A 20370-nucleotide genomic window follows, 5' to 3' on the forward strand; every position below is an offset into this window, starting at 1 on the left:
ATCTGGCAGGGCTACACACTTTGGTGTGTAGTCGGTTACTATGTGAGCTTGGATGATTGGGAATTGGTGATGATCAGACGATTATTGCATTTGTTTGTCTTATTAGTTGAGTATACTGACCCCGTTGTTATTTGTGGAATCTGCGGTGATCCATTCGGGGATGGTGAGCAGGCTTGACAGGTATTGCTAGTGAGAGCTTGGGGATTATCTCGGGAGATTTGCCACCACGAGTCATAGCATCACCGTCTGAGTCTTAGTGGATTTTCCTTTAATGTTAAGACTTTGAAGTTGTATTTTGTTAAACAGTATTTGGTTTTGGATATTGTAAACTTTACATTTCACAGTACTTTAATAATAGTGCTCAATTCAGACGCTTTTGGTATGTACTAACCTCGGGCAACCGAGATAGTAACACACTTTCATGGCAGGGTGGTCCTGGTAAGGTACCTTGGTATGAGGGGGTGTTACACAAAAGTAGATAGCTTGTCTTGAGAACTCTGTAGTTTGACCTGTACCGGAATAGACTCCACCTTACTGTCAACACTACCATTCTCACTAAAGCTATCCAAACCCGAATTATCCAGAATATCACCAAGTGACCCAAGTGACCCAAGTGACCCAAACTGGATGTGCTTCAAAGTATCATTCACATATCCAAGTTGCATATGCCCCAACTTAGACTCGAGAGAGACAGAAGAATGATTAGCTGATGCTCCAACAGTCAACACAATGCCTTGAAGGACATAAATAGTTCCTTCCTTAACACCCCTCCAAGTAACAGAACAACCCTTACCAACGCACAACGATCCACCATCACCTTGAAAAATGTAGCCCTGATCAACTAACATCCCAAGTGATACAAGATTTCTCTTCAAACGTGGAACATGCCTAACACCTTGTAGGAAAATAACAACACCATCAAATGTCCTAACCTGAACAGTCCCAACTCCAAGCACCTCACAAATAGACCCGTCACCCATGGCAACATTAACCCCATGTGAAGCTTCATAAGAAGTAAACCATTCTCTAAAAGGACACATATGATAAACGCATCCCGTATCCAAAATCCAACTATCCGAAGAACGTGGAACAACATCAACAACGAGAGCATAATCTTCCTCAGAATCGTATTTAGCAACCTTTTGTGCAACAGCAGAAACACCAGCTTCCTTCAACTTGGGACACTGATTTTTCCAATGACCTGGTTCTTTGCAGTAATTGCAGACATTCTTACGAGGACCCTTAGACTTGGCTTTACCCTTACTAGAACCCTCCGAATTCACAACAAGCCCTACAGGACTACTGTCTACAACACCACCTGACGCTACTCGGCGCAAATCCCTAGTGTGAAGCGCTAATCTCACTTCCTCTAGGGTCAAAGAATCTTTACCAATAACAAACGACTCCACAAAAGTCTCAAACGAATTTGGCAAAGAAACTAACAAAATCAAGGCAGCATCCTCATCATCTACCTTAACATCTAAATTACGTAAATCAAGTAAAATAGAGTTAAGACGGTCTAGATGGTCCTTGAGAGACGTACCTTCTTGCATACGAAGACCAAACAAACGCTGCTTAAGAAGCAACTTGTTGGTTAGAGTCTTTGTCATATACAAAGATTCCAACTTCAACCACAAACCTATAGCAGTTTCTTCATCGGCAACCTCAACCATAACATGATCAGCTAAACATAACAGAATTAAAGAATGAGCCTTCTCTTCCAATACTACATCTTTTTGTCTTTGCGGTCTTTCTTTGCATCGACGAACTACCCGCTGAATTTGCCTTTGAGATAACAGACCAGGCGTCTTCTTTGTCTAAGCAAAGCTCTCATCTTTAACTGCCACAGCCCAAAACTATTTCTCCCAGTGAACTTTTCAACATTCAAAACATTCGTAGACGACATCTTTTCACCTGAAAATCAAGAAACCCAAATAACGCCTAAAAGACAACTAACGCGGAAGCAGATCCCAAATCAGAACCTTAGCTCTGGTGCCAATTGTTGTAACGGAGGCGTCCCGTTACCCAAACAGTTAATTGACAAGGCGATAAGAACAATAAATAACGAATATAAATAAAGTTGACACAAAGATTTACGTGGTTCACCAGTAAAATAACTGGCTACGTCCACCCTGCGAGGAGATCAAATTTCACTAATGTGGAGAAAATAGTACAACAGTAGACCGGTACACACGCGCTCAATATGAGCCAAAAGTATACCCTATTCTACCAACAAATATAGTAGTCTCAAAGGAACAAAAGAGACTACCCCAATAAGACAAAGGACAAATAATCTTGAGGCCTACCAAGATCTGAACAAACTCCTCCGATCTTCAAAGACAGACGAACAACAATAATAGAGCCCGGAACAAACTGAGTTTTCTTCTTCAGAAGGAACCTCACAAATCGACCCTCTTTATTGTGTGCTCTCAAATCTCTCTCTTAATTTAACCTAGAATAAAACTTGGGTCTTTATATATTTATTCCACCCAAGATAAAATATCTAGCTTAATAAAGAAATAAGCTAATAGGAAATAAATATTAATTTCCTAATAGAATACTAATAAGGAAATTAATACGGCTAATCTCCTAAAACAAATACAACACCATAAGACAAGAAGCCAACTTGCAAAGTAGTCATGTACGTAGCACACTAGCACCGTAGCAAAGCATGGAATCAATAACCAAGCACAGGATACTACACGACCCGCATAACACTTGACAAATTCCCTTTGTCTGTTTCTAGTATCTTTCTTCTTGCCTTAACTTAGTCCGTCTTCGACACAAATTCAAGGCACAATTCCTAACACCTTAGAAGAGCCCGTGGTGCAATTTGGACCTTTTTGTGATGAACACACAAGATGAAATTGATCAAACTATTGAGGATCTTGAAAATAGTGTGAATGGATTTGAAAGAGCAAAATTTTGGCAATCTCAAGCCATCATCGACACTTGAAAGTTGATGTACTTTGTACAAGATAAAGTGTTCTTTTATTAATCAAATGCATTATATTTAATTTTGTTAGGAAATAGGCTTGATATGGAAATATAAGCCTAGAATTCTAGACAAAGTAGCATATTCGTTTCTTATATTTTGTTAGTTCTTAATTAATATTGCATATTATTTAGGAATATTTTCCTATTGGAAAAATAGATATGAGATATTAGAAAGTTTATTTATTACCTAATAGAATTAGGAAGGTATACTCTTTTTTTGGTAAGAAGAATATTTGTACTAACCTATAATTAGGGTTGGCTATGTTGTTCGTAATTGTACCTAAGATTTGTGAGAGAGAGCCTAGTAGTCATATTTGAGAGTTCTCAAAGTTGTAGTGTTACAAAGAGTTCTTTGTAACTGGCCTATAACTTATATCTTGAATAACTCACTTTTTCAAATCTTACACCTTAGATAATTTTCTTTAAAATCTTATACCTAAAATAACATTTTCTTCCAAACTTGATACCAAATCTTAAAAAAATCCATAAATTAATGATTTTGCCCTGTCAATTCAAGGCTTTTTTTTCAGATTTGGTATTAAGTTTGGAAATAATGTTATTTTAGGTATAATATTTTAAAGAAAGTTATCATATGTATAAGATTTGAAAAAGTGACTTATTTAAGGTATAAGTTATCAAATTACCATTTTTATTTAATACTTAATACCTCACAAATTGGTATCAGAGCTAGAGTGACGATTCCGCTGCGATGGAAAAAATATTAGGTGGTAAGTTTGAGATGCCGTTGTTCAGTGGAAAGAACAACTTCACGTTATGGAAAAGTATGGTGAAAGATATCCTCATACTGCAAGGGTTACATCATACCCTTGAGGACAAGAAGCCTAAAGATCTGGAAGATTCCAAGTAGAAAAAGATGAAACTACGAGCAGTTTCAACTATTCGGTTAGCCCTTGCACCAGAAATCAAGTATAGGGTTCTTGATGAAGACAATCCGAAGAGTTTGTGGACAAAACTAGGGAACATATATAATACGAAGTCCCTAGCAAATAAATTGTTTTTGAAGAAAGACTTATTTAAGCTCGAGATGGAAGAGAACGACGATTTGCGGGATCATCTTAGCAAGTTTAATGGCCTAATCACCCATTTGGCTAGTTTAGATGAGACATACAAGGAGGAAGACAAGGCGATAATGTTGTTGGCATCTCTACCAAATACTAATCATTATAATAACGTGATTACTAGTTTGTTAGTGGGAAGGACAATTTTAACCTTGGATGAAACTACCGTTGTTCTATTCGAAGCGGACAAGTTGTCAAAGCAGGGCTTGAGTTCGAGCACTTCGGGGGTATGTGGTGCACTAGTAGCTGAAATTAGTGGCAGTAGATATTTTAAAAAAGGGTGGGTGTCGTAACTCTAAGGTGAAGTGTCACTATTCAGTATGAGTGTCCCCAAGTAGAGGAGGACATAAAATTATTGAAGGAGTCTAAGGAGAAGGGAGTTGCAGCTATGACGGTCCAGTGTGAGGATGGTGATATGCTCTTGGTACAAGAAAAGTGTGAGGCTAAGGGAGAGTGGATCTTAGATTCTTGATGTTCCTATCATATTTGTACAAAGAAGGACAATTTTTCTTATTATGAGAAGTGTGAGGGCAAGTTCATAACTTTACCGACTAGAGAAAAGGTGAAGGTTGAAAGGGTTGGAGAGGTCAGAATAAAGCTTCCTTATAATCAAATACTCCATCTAGCTGAGGTTAGACATGTGTCTAAGTTAAGCCAGAACTTAATCTCAATAGGGAGATTAAATACGCTTGGGTACAACGTTCATGTAGGGGACAAAAGGATTATGGTCACTAATGAGTTCTCAGTGGCTATAGTAGGAAGAAGAAACAAGAGAAACCTCTATGAGCTCGAGCATTGTGGAGAGGTTTGCGTTTCAGGGGAGGCTTTGCTAGGACGAGTTCGTCACGGTGAAGTTGTTCGTCATTAATCAAAGGTGACTAACATATTAAGCCTATGGGGAGGTTTGTTAGGAAATAGGCTTGATATGTAAATATAAGTCTAGAGTCTAGACAAAGTAGGATATTCGTTTCTGATATTTTGTTAGTTCTTAATTAATATTGCATATTATTTAGAAATATGTTCCTATTGGAAAAATAGAGATAAGATATTAGAAAGTTTATTTGTTTCCTAATAGAATTAGGAAGTTACTCTTTTTTGGTAAGGAGAATATTTTTACTACCCTATAAATAAGGTTGGCTAGGTTGCTCATAATTGTACCCAAGAATTGTGAGAGAGAGTCTATTAGTCATATTTGAGAGTTCTCAAAGTTGTAGTGTTACAAAGAGTTCTTTGTAAGTGGCCTTATTGATTAATACAATAAGGGTGTGAGAGAGTTCTTCCACTAAATTCTTGTGTGTTTTTCCATACTTTGTTTTTATTTACCACTTAATACCTCACAAATTTAATGGGTTTTTAATTATGCGGCACGCCTATCGGCCTATACTTTCGCATATTTTACATGGTACCCTCGATTTTTGAAACATTAAGTTTTTTAGAGACCGTCTCAGTAACAACCTGTTTATCCAAGAGCCTTTAACGAGACTTTCTCAGATAAATAGGACTGTTACCATCAAAGTGTTTTGACTTTTATAGTAAAGGGATATCACGAGTTATTAGCTTCCTTTCCAACACTTGTCTAGGACGATCCCGACTTCGGTTAACCCGAATACAAGACGGATCAGATTGACAAGTCTGCGTTCTACTTTGTATTTGCAAAATGCCTTTCTAAGACAAATATATCACGTTATGCACCATAAACCTAACTCGGTAAATGGATGTTTAATTTCCGTCTTGGATGCAAATCAACACTAAATCCAACTTGACATCAATTACTTGATATTTGGATAAACAACCGACATAGTAAATTTCACATGTTAGGTTTAAACTTGTGTATGCGCATTCATGCATTTTCCCGTTTTATCAACTTTTGCATTCAACCAACTAAGATCGATCAGTAGAGGCCGCTACCGCGGGCGAGATTGGGTGTCCTATTAAAGGGCTTCCCAATACGTACCTTCACCTTTTACTCAGAAACTTTGGATAGTGCACGACTTTATCCAGGGCGAACGAGAGTCATTCTGGATATAAGATGCTAAAGAGGGACGACTCCTTATCTTTAATACCTATATCAAACACCGCTTTTGCCTTGATTGACCTAGGTATAAAGTGGATTCGAACTGTTTCCAAGCATCCCACAATTGCTTGGTAGCGACTCCGAACATCTCTAACATCGTTTCGAGACTCTTGCCGAGACGAAACCGATCGATCTAAAACGAACCGGTCGAAAGCATTTAATACGCCACCAAACGTGGCTTTCTGACCGCCACACGTCCACGGATTGGCTTAAAGTCGCGGGTAACCCATATCCGCACTCATACCCAACCCAACCCAACCCAACCTACTCCATCTCTTGATATAGTATCTCACTAGCATACATTAGACTCGTTCATCCGATACTCACTCTAGTTTAGCTTGACTAATAAAGAAAGTCTGATCCCGCAAATCTAGCAACTCCTCCGCCACAATTCAACAATGGCAAGTACCAGTTCCACCATACATCAACTCCTAACCAACCTCCTCCACCTCCCTAAAACCCGCGCTTTACAACTCTCCGTCTCCCTTCTTTTCTTCCTCAACTTCCTCTACCTCCTCACCTACTTCCACCACCATTCCACCTCACCATCCACCTCACCACCACCACCACCTTCCTCTCTCCTCCACCGCACCACCACCAAAACCCTCTCCCCTCCACGTCACCCCCACCGTCACCGTCACCTCCACCCCTCCACGTCATCAAAACCTTGGCCTAGCCTCCCATCCTACCTCCCGTGGACCCCGCCCTCCAATTCGTCCTCCTCCTGCGAGTCCTTCTTCGGTAACGCCTTCTCCCGAACCTCCTTCATTCTCCCTCGAACCTCGTCAGCTTCGTGGTTCGGGTGTAGCTACAATGCGGGGCTTCGGAGCTCCGTTTGTGATGGTGGGAAGGTTTTGATGGATCCGAGTAAGATTCGGATGTCTGATGGTGGTGAAAAGATTGATGAGGTTATTGGACGATCCGATGAGGAGGAGTTACCGGTTTTTTTGCCTGGTTCATTTCGGCTTCGTCGTCGGGAGGGGGAGGAGGAGACGTCTCCAAAACGTGTCGTTTCGGAGGCGTTTCTTGATCAGTTTGTTCCTCATGGACAGATTTCTAGGCATACTATGAGGGAATTGTTTGCTAATATGGAGTTGGTTGGGAAAAGTGATTTTAATTGTAATGAGGTGAGATTTTTTTGTCATTTCTGTTTATTTTGTGTAATTGAGGATGTTAAATGCGTTTATTTGGTTGCCTGATTGTGTTTTTGGATTGGAATTATGTTGAAAATTAATGCTCATGTTATTTTGGAATTATATAAATATCGAGAATATGAGTTTTGATGATTGTGTTTTTGGATTGGAATTATGTTGTCAATTAATGCTCATATGTTATTTCGGAATTACTTCGTGAATATCGAGTTTTGATGATAGTGTTAGTCGGAGTAATGCTTGGTATTGATGACTGTAGGCATGAGATACTAAACCGTGGCACCGGAATCAAATTGAGATGATACGAATACTTGTCAAGTGAAATGTGGGGTTAAAAAGGAGGACTATGAGAAATTTGTGATTATAAGGATGCATTAAATAGGTTGGACTTGATAAACGAGTGTTTGTTTGAACTTTGAACCTTGCAAACCAGAATTTGAATAGTATGATTGTATTTCAGATTTCTTCCTTTGGTGATCATTCAGAGATTTATGCATTGATAGTTTTGGACAGTCTTTCATCTAGATGATTGCTATGGCTCTGTAACAGTGTGGTAGAAATAGCTGTTAGTGTGGTAGATTTCCTCTAAACTACTTTCATTAAATGTTCTTAGTTTCTATAATTGCTACTCATATGATGGTAGTTAATTGTGAGTATGGAGTTTAATGTAAGTTGGAAGATGATGTTTGTTTTGAAAAGTATATGCTCATGATAGTACTTCGTATATGATATTATGTCGAAAAGTACTACCTTTGAGCCTGAATCCAGCCAGAAGGGAATCTCCGGCCAGTTGAGACTTGAGACTATCAAATTAGAATGAATCCATAACTCACTACATTTGTGGTTTTTCTCCTCCTATTCTCTTATCCAATCATTTTTCCATATATTCCAATTTTTCATTTTTGTAATACTGCTCCGTTGGATAGGGCCATAGGTGTAAGCCAGCATATGTCTTGCATTATCGGTTTCCAGACTCCATACTCTAGGAAATATATTATTCAGACTCGTCATTGTTCTGGAATAGTAAAAACTAAAAAGTACTCTGTACTTAGAGTAGATGCCTAAAATTTCATTAGATTCGCCTCCAAGAAACTTCTTGTGGGATTTTGTGTAGTTCATATCAAAGTGAAAATAATCGTTTGCTGTTGAAGGATTTTGGAATGTTGTTTTGATTTTTGACAATCTGATCATCGTTACAGCTACTACTTGAACAGCAATGACAAATTGACAAGAACATGCCATATGACCAGGCTGGTGTTGAGATAAGCAGTGGTAATAGTCGGAGCAGCAGTAGAATAAATGCTAGATATCAGTTATAGGAACTAGCGGGAAAAAAAAGAAAATTTATAATAACAGCGATTTAAATACTTCAGAATCTTTGGCTAAAAAGGGAAGGAGGGAAAGAACTTGTGGAGAAGGTGCTGGGAGGAGGATAGGGTCATAGAACTCTGGAGCATGCAACATTACTTTTCTTTCCGTTGAACTTTATTGTTAGTTAGTATGATCTGAATGAACAAACTGTATGAGCATCCTCCTCTTTGGGTTTACACTTTACAGTTTGGATATGGTGAACGCCATCAATATCATTAACATAATCATTATGATTACTAAACATTTGTTTATGTTCTCTGGTTACAGTGGATTGAGGAACCCACATTACTTGTGACTAGGTTTGAGTACGCAAATGTGTTTCACACATATACAGATTGGTACAGTTCCTACGTTAGCTCCAGAGTGACAGGCTTGCCAACTCGGCCAAATGTGGTTTTCCTGGATGGGCATGCTAGGGTAAGTGAATTGTTTACTGTATATCAATTTTGGCTTTATATGTCTTGTTGATTTGTCAATCACATAAATCGCTGATCAATCAATAGTTGAATGCTCAATTTTTGCGCTTGTGCTTCTATAGCATCATCTTTTAAGTGCAGCAGGCTTACACGTTTGATACAATCAGCCTGAAATAGTGGTAATTTTCTGATGTACTTACATGTGTAGTCATGCCTTGTGTTGGAAGTAATCCCAACATTGATGGATAACTCTTATGTTCAACAGTAACATATAAAGTCGTTATTTGTTTCGAATGATGTTGGGAAGTAACCCAGCATTGATGAATAAATTTATCAGTAACATAGAGTCTCTATTTGTTTAGAATTATGTAATCAGTGGTAAATATTAGGAGTTACTCCGTATTATTTTGTATGTGAAAACTCTTAATGTGGCCTAAAGGCTAAAGTTATGACTTAGGACCTTATCTATAAAGGTTATTGGTCATTGCGGGATAAGTGAGGGTTATGTTTAATACCCCGAGCTAATTATAGAGTGGAAATCTTAACTTCTTAGTTAAGTGTTAGAGGGTTGTGTTATTGTTACGGTTTGAATAATAATGCAAGTTGGGATGTGGTTAATCTTGTAACAAAAACATTGCGATATTTGCATTTTTTCTTTTATATTGTTTTGTACCAAAAACCCCAACACCTTGGAATCATGAAATGAACTATCTTTAGTTGTGCTAGTGAAGTGATACAAACAGCCCTGCAGTCATTACTACTCGTAAGTCTTACCCTATGTTTCTCCAAGGAACATCATCCACCTTCTCCTTTAGATCTTCTCTTGAACCTTCTCCTTTAATTCAACATGTTTTTAGGAAAACTCAAGGATATGGGCCTGGGATCGTACCCTACTCTTACCCATTGAACACTTATCTTGGAAGAGGCCGAAAGGAAGGTTCGAATGAGGAAAACATAGGGAAAGTATGGTGTAGTGAGCATATAACAAAAATTGACATTTAGGGTGTGTATGGATTGAAGGATTTCAAGGGAAAAGAAAGGGAGGGAGAGTAGGTGATTCTAAATCCCTTGTTTGGATAGCAAATGGGAATGGAGGGAAATGGAGGGGAAGAGATTTGGAGGGATCCAATTTCCTTCCTTCAACCCTAATCAAAATCTCTCCACAATAGGCAAGATTTGGAAGGAAATTGTATCCAAACACCCACACCCCATTCCCCCTCCCCTTCCCTTCTCTCCCTTTCCCTTCCCTCCCTTTCCCTCCAAATTTTCTACCCAAACACACCCTTAGGGTTCGTTTGGATTGAAAGAATTGGAGGGAAGGGGAGGGGAAGGAAAGGGAGGGATTCAATTTCTTTCGTTTGGTTACAAAATATGGAAGGAGGGAAATGGAGGGGGAGGGAAATGAGAGGATCTATTTTCTCTCCTATAGAACAAACATAATCTTTCCATCAGTGGCAAGATTTGGAAAGAAAACCTCATTTAATTAGAAAAAGATAATTTTATCCTTACTAAAAATCTAATACACTCACACACATCACACATATGACATATCAGACGACATAATCTCTCTCATTATTCATCATATACCATTAGCATTCTCCATCCATTCTCCTTCCTCCCTTTCCACTTCCCTCTCACCATTTTTGTTATCCAAACAACCTCAATCCATTTACCCTCCCCTTCCCTCCTCTCACTCCCCCTCCCATCCCCTCCCCTTCCCTCCTAAAATGGTATCCAAACACACCCGTGGAGGGAAAGGGAGGGGAGGGGGAAGGAGGGAAGAGAAAGGGAGGTAAGGGAAGAGGAGGGCATATGGAAAGTGGGTGTTTGGATACAATTTCCTCCCAAATCTTGCAGGCTTATTTTTCTTATGTCGGCAATCTAACTTTTCTGTGAAGTGAGATGTTTCTGTAAATTAGTCTACAGTCCCCTAACATCATTTTGTCTGCATGCAGACACAACTGGAAGAAACATGGGAAGCGCTATTTTCGAGTATTAGATTTGCTAAAAATTTCACTGGACCAGTCTGCTTTCGACATGCCGTCTTTGTACCTTTAGGGTATGAGACAGCCTGGTTCAAGGGTCTAAGTGAGCCTATACAATGTCAAGGGGCTTCGGCTCAAGGCCTATGGGCAAACCCCGATGACAGCAAGACTGCCCGATTATCAGAATTTGGGGAACTGGTCAAATCTGCGTTTGACTTACCAGTTGAAAGACTTAGAACCGTGAAACCATCGCTGGAATACAACGTGTTGTTTGTTAGGCGTGAGGATTATCTTGCTCATCCACGTCACGGTGGCAGAGTCGAATCTCGACTGAGTAATGAACAGGAGGTATTTGATTCATTGAAGACGTGGGCATCTAATCATACCGATTGCCGGGTCAACCTTGTAAACGGGTTGTTTGCTCACATGTCAATGAGAGAGCAAATCCGAGCTATTGAGGATGCTAATGTGATTATCGGAGCTCATGGGGCCGGTCTCACTCATGTGGTCTCTGCCTCACCAAAAACTGTGATTCTTGAAATCATTAGCAGCCAGTTCCAACGTCCACATTTTCAGTTAATCTCCAAGTGGAAATGTCTTGATTACCATGCCATTAATCTCCCAGCCTCTTCTTCTGATCCTGAAGAGGTTATTGAACGGCTTAAAAAGATCATGAAAAGCATTGGGTGCTGAAGGCTTTTGCACATTATCTAACAGAGATTGCTGACAACACTTAAAATGTCGAAATCACCCTTCAAGCATCTGACTGGTTAGTCTCCTTTTGCTCTATTCATCTGTTTCATTAATTGTATATTATGTATACATAAAGGAGGGAAATAGGGTGATATCTGAAGTCCGGCCCAGTTTGAGTGTGGAATTTTAGCCGGCAATTCTGCTCACTGTATACAGAGGGTTAGCATAGGATAATGCGACGGTTTAGGAGTACCCTACGCTATTTACTCACCAATTTTCCTTGGAGCTTTAGGGCTCGTTTAAATTAGCCTGGGGAAATTATCTTCTGGACATCTCAGCTTCCCTATGATTTACTGTATTATAAGTTATAACTGTATTTACTGGTATTATTTAACTACGGATAATCCACATTGGATGGAGAGGTTTGGCATATATATTTTCGTTGGTAGTTCAACTTTTCTTGCACTAATGGCCCAGATTTTAACCAATGTGCACTTTGTTGGTGGTTTAAGAGTAATTACCGGTTTCATTTTGCGTAATTAAGGTTGGTTCGTTAGTGGGTAATTTCTGAATAATAAATTGCAAGTTCGGGAAAATACGGAGAGTATACTTGCATAATTATTTACGGAATTACGGTTTATCATTCGGACGAATGACTATGACTTTGGAATTAATTAAATATCGCGGGAAACGGAACTTAATTCCGTGTCTACTCTGAAAAGATAATTAATTAATTTCAAGGGAAACCAATTCAACGTATCAGAATAACTTCCCTCCCTTCCCTGTTTTCCTCTCTATATAAACAAAGAGGAAGAGAAGAAGCAGATATAGAAAATTCTTCTGACATCAACAAACGTTTAACAAACTACACACAATATTTCTATATTACGTCTCTGATCTTTGAGTGCCAAAGACAGAGGGGACCGTCTTATCTCAGTAGAAAAATTCGGTATAACCCAGGCACAAGAATAAGGATCGAATTATTCTATTAGGAAAGCAAGAGTCGATTCTGTCTGTATTTGTTTGTCAAATTTATTGTTCGTAATAATCAATCCCATAACACACTTTACACTTAATTCTGTTCTTGCTAGTAGTTCAGTAATATGTTCCTTAATCTTTATCTGGGTTTCTTAAGCTTTTTTGCTACAAGTCCGTACTTAAATCGTTAAAAGAATATTTCGACTAATGTACCCTCTCTGATCTGACCCGTTTTAACAGGCCTACACCCCACATCTTGGATACTCTACTAACTCTAGTTACCAACTTACCACACACATGATGTGTGCATCTACTATAATATTTATTATGAATTATGCATGTAAATCTTTCTCTAATTAGCACCTTAATTGGGCATATGTTTGAAAAACCGAATATTTAAATATGGTGTTTATGTCATTAAAATGTTGTCTGTTGCACATTATTTGTATAGGAGATCAATCAATAGTAAAGATTAAACAAGCTCTACCTTGAATTGGTTTACTCCCTCCCTCCCTCCCGGATGTTTCTCTTTAATTGATGATCTTCGCGTCGAAAGTAAAGGAAAACGTAGTGTTGGAATGTTGACGATGAACAGGTTTGGAAAGTGGCACAAGTTAAGGTGTAGCCTGTAAAGTAGAAGAGAAGACACAATCACAATAGTGGCCTAGTGGGTGGGGGACTGGGGAGGACATTTATTTTGTGATACGTCTATATGCGTGCGTACATGTGTGATGCCTAAAAACAGAAGGGTTCTTGTCCTCTAAATATAAAGAGATGGGTTCCACACTTTCACTTTGACAAGTACTGGACTTGTTCGTGTCATTCTTTACAAAAAAAAAAAAAAAAAAAAAAAAAATCTCATTTAAAATAATACTATCCGTTTTAAATTTAACACTGATTAAATAATTAGAATAAAACAAAAGCATAATGCATGGAAAAAAGGTGAAAAGTAACAGATTTGTCTTATATGTAAAAATGTATAATGGGATAATATGTAATCCGTTTTATATTGTTAAGAGGGATACATCTTAAGGGAAAGTTATTGCTTTCTTTATGCCAAACTTCAATGTTGTTCATTTTCAATGAATATTATTACTACTATATGAGGAAAACGATATACAAGAGAGAACAAATCTTTAGAAATGAGAAGATAGAGTTAATTAGGCAAATGTAGCTTTTAAGAACATGTATGTATGTATTTCCATGTTTTGATCAATCAAAAGCGAGATTGTTAGGCCCGACAATTGTCCAATGTTTTGCCAATCTTTGTAAAAATATTTGACATAAGTCGGTGTTCAAAATTCCGGGCTTGTTTCATTACTAATATATATACTCCTATGAGATAAATATATATACTTATGACTGTTTTAATGAAAAAAGCATATATAAGATAATTGGACGAGCTGGAGTAACTTTGAGTTGGACAAATAGGAAGGTAGAGTGAGTTTCAAACTGGGTCAAGTATGAATTCTTCAGCCATGATTTTTTCCAGTGAGTTGCTCCGCATCTATCAACAGCAGCAGATACAGAGTTAGATTGGTTGCATTATGATTTGATCAAATCTTATCTTAGTTGTTTTACTAAATCAGCATATTCTTACTTTTTCTGAGTAGTTGACTTCACAATTACGAACTACTCGTAGTAATATTCTATAGTAATCTGTCCAGTCTTCACATTTTGTTGCCAATGAATATGTTCTACTATTATGGTAACAACTTTATGCCAAATTTTTTGTTGCATTATTACAAACTTTACAGTCTGATGGAATTGGAAGAACAGGATGGTGAGGTCCAAATAGGGTGATATTATACAATATGATAGCGTCACAAGTTTATGACGGATCAAACATCTCCCACTTGTGTAGATAACACAAATTTAGAGAATCACAAAATGTTTGTCTTTATCTATTCAAGCAGGGGCGGATTTGGGGGTAGGATAGGGTAGGCACCGTAAAGAATATTATTTATTGTCTTAGTTTCCATATTACTTATGTATATATATTTTCTAGATGTTATGCATATCACATATTTGTGTATATTAGGTAATTTGTATCTTGTAATTTCTTGCTCCTCAAGTTCTTCTTCGACCTACAGCTTAGGGTTAACTAGGTTCTTCTCATTCTCTAGTTTGTATAAAATACTCATGTTCGTCATTGTATTTAGGTATGCAATTCTTAATATAATTTAATTAGAGCTGATCAAAAGCGGGCTTGGGCCGGACACGGGCCGGGCCCAACTGCTAAAAAGGTGTCCGGCGGATCTTATTTTATAGCCCGAGCCCACTAAGCGGGCCAGTTTCCACTGTCCGTACCCGCCCAATTCAAACGAGCGGGCCGGCCCGCGGGCCTGGCTAAAATCAAATACAGAAATTTTAGTGTTTCTATTAAAATACGAGTTTGTTATCGCTACATCCCACTAGAACTTAACAATTGTCTTTAAAGCTTACCCTTAAGAAAGTATACTAATTTTCAAAAGATAAGTTTACTAGATTTTGGAAAAAATACAAGTTTGACATGACAATGTCCTAATACTACAAAATCAATTAAAGTTCATTTTTGCCTTGGTCTTTGTGCGGCATTGTTAGCGGTTACATACACTCCCGTGTAATAAATACTTAAAAGGTACTATCTTTATACGACAATCCCGTTAACATGTCGTCCATTCTCGAAGAATCCTTATACAACAAGTTTAAATACTGACAATCTTCCACTAATACGTAAGGCATAAATATTCATTTGCGCTACCTAATTGGTTTAGAGTGTACAAATTGTAAATGAAATCAGCAGAGAAGGTCGGAGGATTAAGGGTTTTTGAAGACTTTTATGAGGTTACTTTTAATAGCGGGCCGCCCATGGACAAATTTTTTTAGTCCAAGCCCGTCCATTTATTCTAGCGGGCCTAGTTTTCTTGTCCGTTACCCGTTTAATTTTTTATTTTTCTTGTCCAAGCCCGTTATTTTAGCGGGCCGGACGGGCTGGACCGAACGGGCCGACCCGCACTTGATCAGCTCTAAATTTAATCTTTCCCATAAGTCTCTCTATTCTATTAGGCACGTGACTACCCCCAAGTTCCATAAATAAATTGTAATTGATGCATAGTAGAAGCATTAATCCTTGAATGTCAGAATGGTTAGTTGTCCACTATATGATCAAGAAGACCCGTGTTCAAATCCCACTAGAGCTTTAAGTTTTAGCATCTTTTCCTGGTTGTCAGCCTTATTATAGTAGTGAAATGTTATATAACATCAAATAGAAATTCAGTAATTGCCTAATTAGTGCCAAATATAAGCCAAGGAACCTGAAACATGAAAAGGTACCTGAAACCTGAAAATGATGGTTTAATATTATCATCATTTATGTTAAGGGGTAAAAATGGTATGTAAAATATAATCAGGTACCTGAAATGTCAAATGCTACATTAGGGCTATGTTTGGCATGACATTTCAGGTACCTTTTTTTACTGAAGTAGCTTTTTTGACAAAAATTTCAGGTAGCTTATTTTTTTGCAAGTGTTTGGCAAGTAGCTTATTTTCACAAATAAGCTACCTGAAATGAAATGCTACCCAGGGTAGCATTTGAGATTTCAGGTACCTGATCCTGCTTTAAATTACATTATTACCCCTTCAATTTATAATATTAAATAATTATCATATACTTTTATGTCATTTCACAAAAATAAGCTAACTTTTCAGTTAGTTTGCCAAACATAATTTTACATAATCAGCTACCTTAGCATCTCCTAATTTTCAGCTACCTTTTCAGTTTTCAGGTACCATTTCAGGTTTTAGGTACATTTTCAGCTAGTTTTACCAAACAGAGCCTAGGTAGCATTTTATTTCAGGTAGCTTATTTGCTAAAAAATGCTACTTGCCAAACGCTTCCAAATAAATAAGCTACCTGAAACTTTTTGCAAAAAAGCTACTTTGATGAAAAAAGGTACATGATTTGTACTGCCAAACACAACCTTCATGCCCGGGCGTTGCCCGGGACAGGGTTTAAAGTAATTATCACGATATTAACCTTAAGAAAAATACAACGTAATAGGCGAGTCTCCGTAATAGGCATATATAGAGAATTATTGAGTATGATTGTTTTCAAGTAGCTTAGTCCCAAAGCCTACTCATATGAAAGAGCTTCTCGAATACAATGGTAGCATTTTTATAATTTTTGAACAAACACATTTTTGTAAATATTAAACTCAAACACTTACCTCGAATTCTCGAAAATGTAAAAAGTCACATAAAAAACGGATGACTTATATAATAATCTCTTTAGATTCTGTTCAAGTAATTGGCCTCATTATCTAGTAAGGATCATCTGTCCCACTTTCATGTCCCATTGTGTGTACCACTCCACTCACCTTTTGACACATATTTCAAAATAAAATATTGAAATAATTATATTAATTTGTTGATGTGTTAGAAGGTGATTGGAGTGACACACATATTGGAACACCAAATGGGACATAGAATCCCCACTCCTCATTATCATTAAAAAAAATGGGTTCAAATCCAATAATTCATCAAAAAAAATATTGTAATGATAAGAATATACAATGGTAGTTACGGTAAGTTTGATTACAACTTTTATCCTAAATAATCTGCATAATTTTTTAGATTCATGTGGTTTAGATTAGGTAATAACCAAACAACTTCTACGATTATATGTAGTCTCCCTCCTAGTGCCCTATTAATGTATGCAAATGTTTCCATTGTTATGTCTTAGATCGAGGACAAGTCATTTGCTTAAATTAAATTGTTTTAATTACCCTAAACTTTTCTAATCTAGTCGTTTTGTTTAGTTGATTCAATGGTGTTGATAGATAAATAGCTTTTATAATTATTAATTTTAAAATTTTGATAATTTAAGAGAAGTGGGTTCTCTAATTTTTCTTTTAAGTCCCTCGTAACAGTCGAAACTTTTTACTAACGCTTAAACATAAAAAAATAGTTGGCTTTATATGGTAACAAAGCTTAATATTATTTTTTTTTATAGATTTTTCGTTGGCAAATTCTTTTGTTTAACTGTGCAAATTTAATAGATGATAAAACGTACAAATATGATTAGAAAAAGGTTAATCTATCGATCTATTTTATTTATAAATAAGTAAAATTTTAAATGACATATATCAGTTATATTATTTTTTGACAACCAGAACAGGGATACAACTACCTATTGTGTAGTATTAGTAGCCAATAATATAGATCCAATTAATAGAATATTTCAAGTACCAAAGTAAAATGACTGGCACTCAAAAAGCTAAATTCAATTAATAAAAATATAAATTTGGTAGTTCATAATACAATTACATATCAAACTTTTTTAACTAATGAAATTGTTGTAAAAAAAATGAAGGGTATGTCGCGACCATTTGTTTACCTATCTCATTTTGGGGTGTTTCATTTATTTGTTTACCTTTCTATATCATGAAAGTTCTTTATGGGTAGTTTGATCATACACCTCCATTATGATCCACTTGTCATCTATTAACAATCACCACAAATGGTCCTTTCTCTTTTCCTTGATCTTTGTGCTAAAATTAAAGGTAAACAAATGACCGGAACAGGGATAAAGGGAATAGTATCTATATAGTTCAATAAATTTTATAAGTCCTCTAATTATAAGAGTGAATTAATACCTATAAGCATACAAATATTGTTTTTTCTACCAAATAAACTTGTTAAACAACATAAAATGTTTTCGGACTCTTTGATTGAAAAGGTACATCAAGCATCTTGTATCACATTAAAACATGTCATAATGAACATCACAAACACCATTATACATCACAAAAATTAAAAATTCTACCCGATAAATGAAAAATTCGTTTCTAATAGAATTATGTTGCATTGCCACTACTAATTACCACTTTTTATAAAACAAAAGAAGTCTAGATGCTATCAACTTTAATACAAAATCTAATCATCTTAATTTATTAAATAACTATTTTTCTTTTTTTTTTTAAATTTTCAATCATGGTGTTTTACATCATGCAAAAAACACAGCATATCAAAGAGGGAGGCGAGACAATTTAAATCCATATCGTTGATGCGTGCATAGGTTGCTATGTAGTTAAAGTTTTATAGTACACTTCGTAAGATTTATAGCAATTGTGATTGACTTAGTTAACTTAAAATTTTTATTCCATATAATTAATTGCTTTACGGATATAGTTGAAGCGAAATCTTTAGGAATATAATATAATATAATACTCCCTCTGATGCGTGTCTTTTATATGATGTTTTACATCCTATTTTCCACGCATTTCAGAGCTCATTTGTGTAGTTTAAGCTACCATTTCCCCTATTCCCGTCTATTTTCGTGTTTTTGTACATTATTGCAGAAATGTGAAGAATTCAACGGAAATTGAGCTAAATCCGTCCCCGAGTGTCTTGCATTGCATTTGACGTGAAGCATTCGCTTAAGGAACGAGCTTGGTGCGCATTCCAAGGCCCAAAAGACAAATACACGAGAAATTGGAAGTCAAGTGTCATTTACTTGATCGATCGACCATCGCCTTGATCGATCGATCGACCAACTTGCGGGTTCCGAAGCTATCAGACATCATCGCTACTCAGTCGATCGACCGCCACTCTTAGTCGATCGACCAAGCCGCTAAGCTAGACGAGAATTAAAAGATCGAGGAAACTCAAGCCCATTGTGTTTAGGTTTTGATAATAAGTGTTACGTATATTTTCCTATATAACGTACCCTAGTTGACATATTCAGAAATTTATTCAGTTTTTACTAGTTCTTTAGTTGGTCTCAAACATTCAACAGTTAGGGTTTTTAATACTATTTCGTACAATTACTCTCGCATTCGGTTTCCGGATCTCTTCTTTGCAATTCCAATCGGTATTCTTCCTCGCTAATAATTCATTTGCTTTATTATCGTTTTGTAGGATAGAATTGCTAGTTAGTTTCCCAAAACCGATTCATCGTTTATGTTAATTGTTTGTTCTATTATTTCAAGCATGAATTCTTCTGTCTATTTTATTGGTTTTATTGTTATTATCACCCTTAGTATGAGTAGCTAAATAGTTTGTGCTAGGATGTAGGGGAATTATAGTGTAGGCGGCAATAGAATGAATACGGCTGAATCGCGTGTCGGTCGATCGATCGCCATACCAGTCGATCGATCGACCACGTGAGGTTTACCCTCGTTTTAATTGATTTAAATGTTGTGTTTGACGAATCGAATGCATGCGACTAGTTGAATACTTAATATTTGACTGACCCATTAGATCGAAAGATAGGGACAGAGTTGTTAGATCACCAATTAAAATGACTAAACTATCTTTGAGATCGAAAGATAGGTAAAGTTTAGACCGTTAGTCACTTTTCAGGACGAAAGTTAGTATTAGTGATATTAGGGACTTATAGCGAGATCGAAAGATGTTATTTGTTAAGAGTGGACCGAGAGGACCTCTTTATTTCCCGCCTCATGTGTTTGATTTAGACTGTTTAGTATCTTTGCCCAAACTATAACGAACTGACCATCCTAGTACCCCTTCTCTATCTGTTTTATCTGTTTATTTAGTTTATTATCTTTTATTGCTATTAGTATAGACCAAATCAAATCAACCCCCACTTTCGTTACCTTAGACTAAATTAGACAATTACATTCG

At 36.9% G+C, this 20370-nt stretch overlaps 1 protein-coding gene across 3 annotated transcripts; it reads left to right on the forward strand.

Moving 5' to 3' along the window:
• Positions 1-6459: 6459 nt before the first annotated feature.
• On the forward strand, positions 6460-19552 carry LOC141633832 (beta-1,2-xylosyltransferase-like). Of its 3 annotated transcripts, none has more exons than XR_012538586.1 (4): positions 6460-7277; positions 8940-9089; positions 11044-11842; positions 19086-19552. XR_012538586.1 is itself a non-coding variant. In XM_074446223.1 (3 exons), exons 1-3 carry the CDS (start codon positions 6549-6551, stop codon positions 11764-11766), a joined length of 1602 nt encoding a protein of 533 aa, XP_074302324.1. In that variant the 5' UTR covers positions 6460-6548; the 3' UTR covers positions 11767-12228. The 3 variants fall into 3 exon arrangements, 1 of the variants encoding a protein (XP_074302324.1); XR_012538587.1 differs by lacking the exon at positions 19086-19552 and adding an exon at positions 14502-14934; XM_074446223.1 differs by lacking the exon at positions 19086-19552 and having other exon boundaries at positions 11044-12228.
• The last annotated feature ends 818 nt before the right edge of the window (positions 19553-20370 follow it).

Source organism: Silene latifolia, chromosome Y, assembly GCF_048544455.1.
Source record: "Silene latifolia isolate original U9 population chromosome Y, ASM4854445v1, whole genome shotgun sequence".
Classification (NCBI taxonomy): domain Eukaryota; kingdom Viridiplantae; phylum Streptophyta; class Magnoliopsida; order Caryophyllales; family Caryophyllaceae; genus Silene; species Silene latifolia.

Bases quoted from the DNA above. Each gene is read 5' to 3' on its own strand.
- LOC141633832 (XM_074446223.1), top strand. From the start codon at position 6,549: ATGGCAAGTACCAGTTCCACCATACATCAACTCCTAACCAACCTCCTC. The intron at 7,278-8,939 runs GTGAGATTTTTT...CTCTGGTTACAG, and splicing joins GTGATTTTAATTGTAATGAG to TGGATTGAGGAACCCACATT. The intron at 9,090-11,043 runs GTAAGTGAATTG...GTCTGCATGCAG, and splicing joins TCCTGGATGGGCATGCTAGG to ACACAACTGGAAGAAACATG.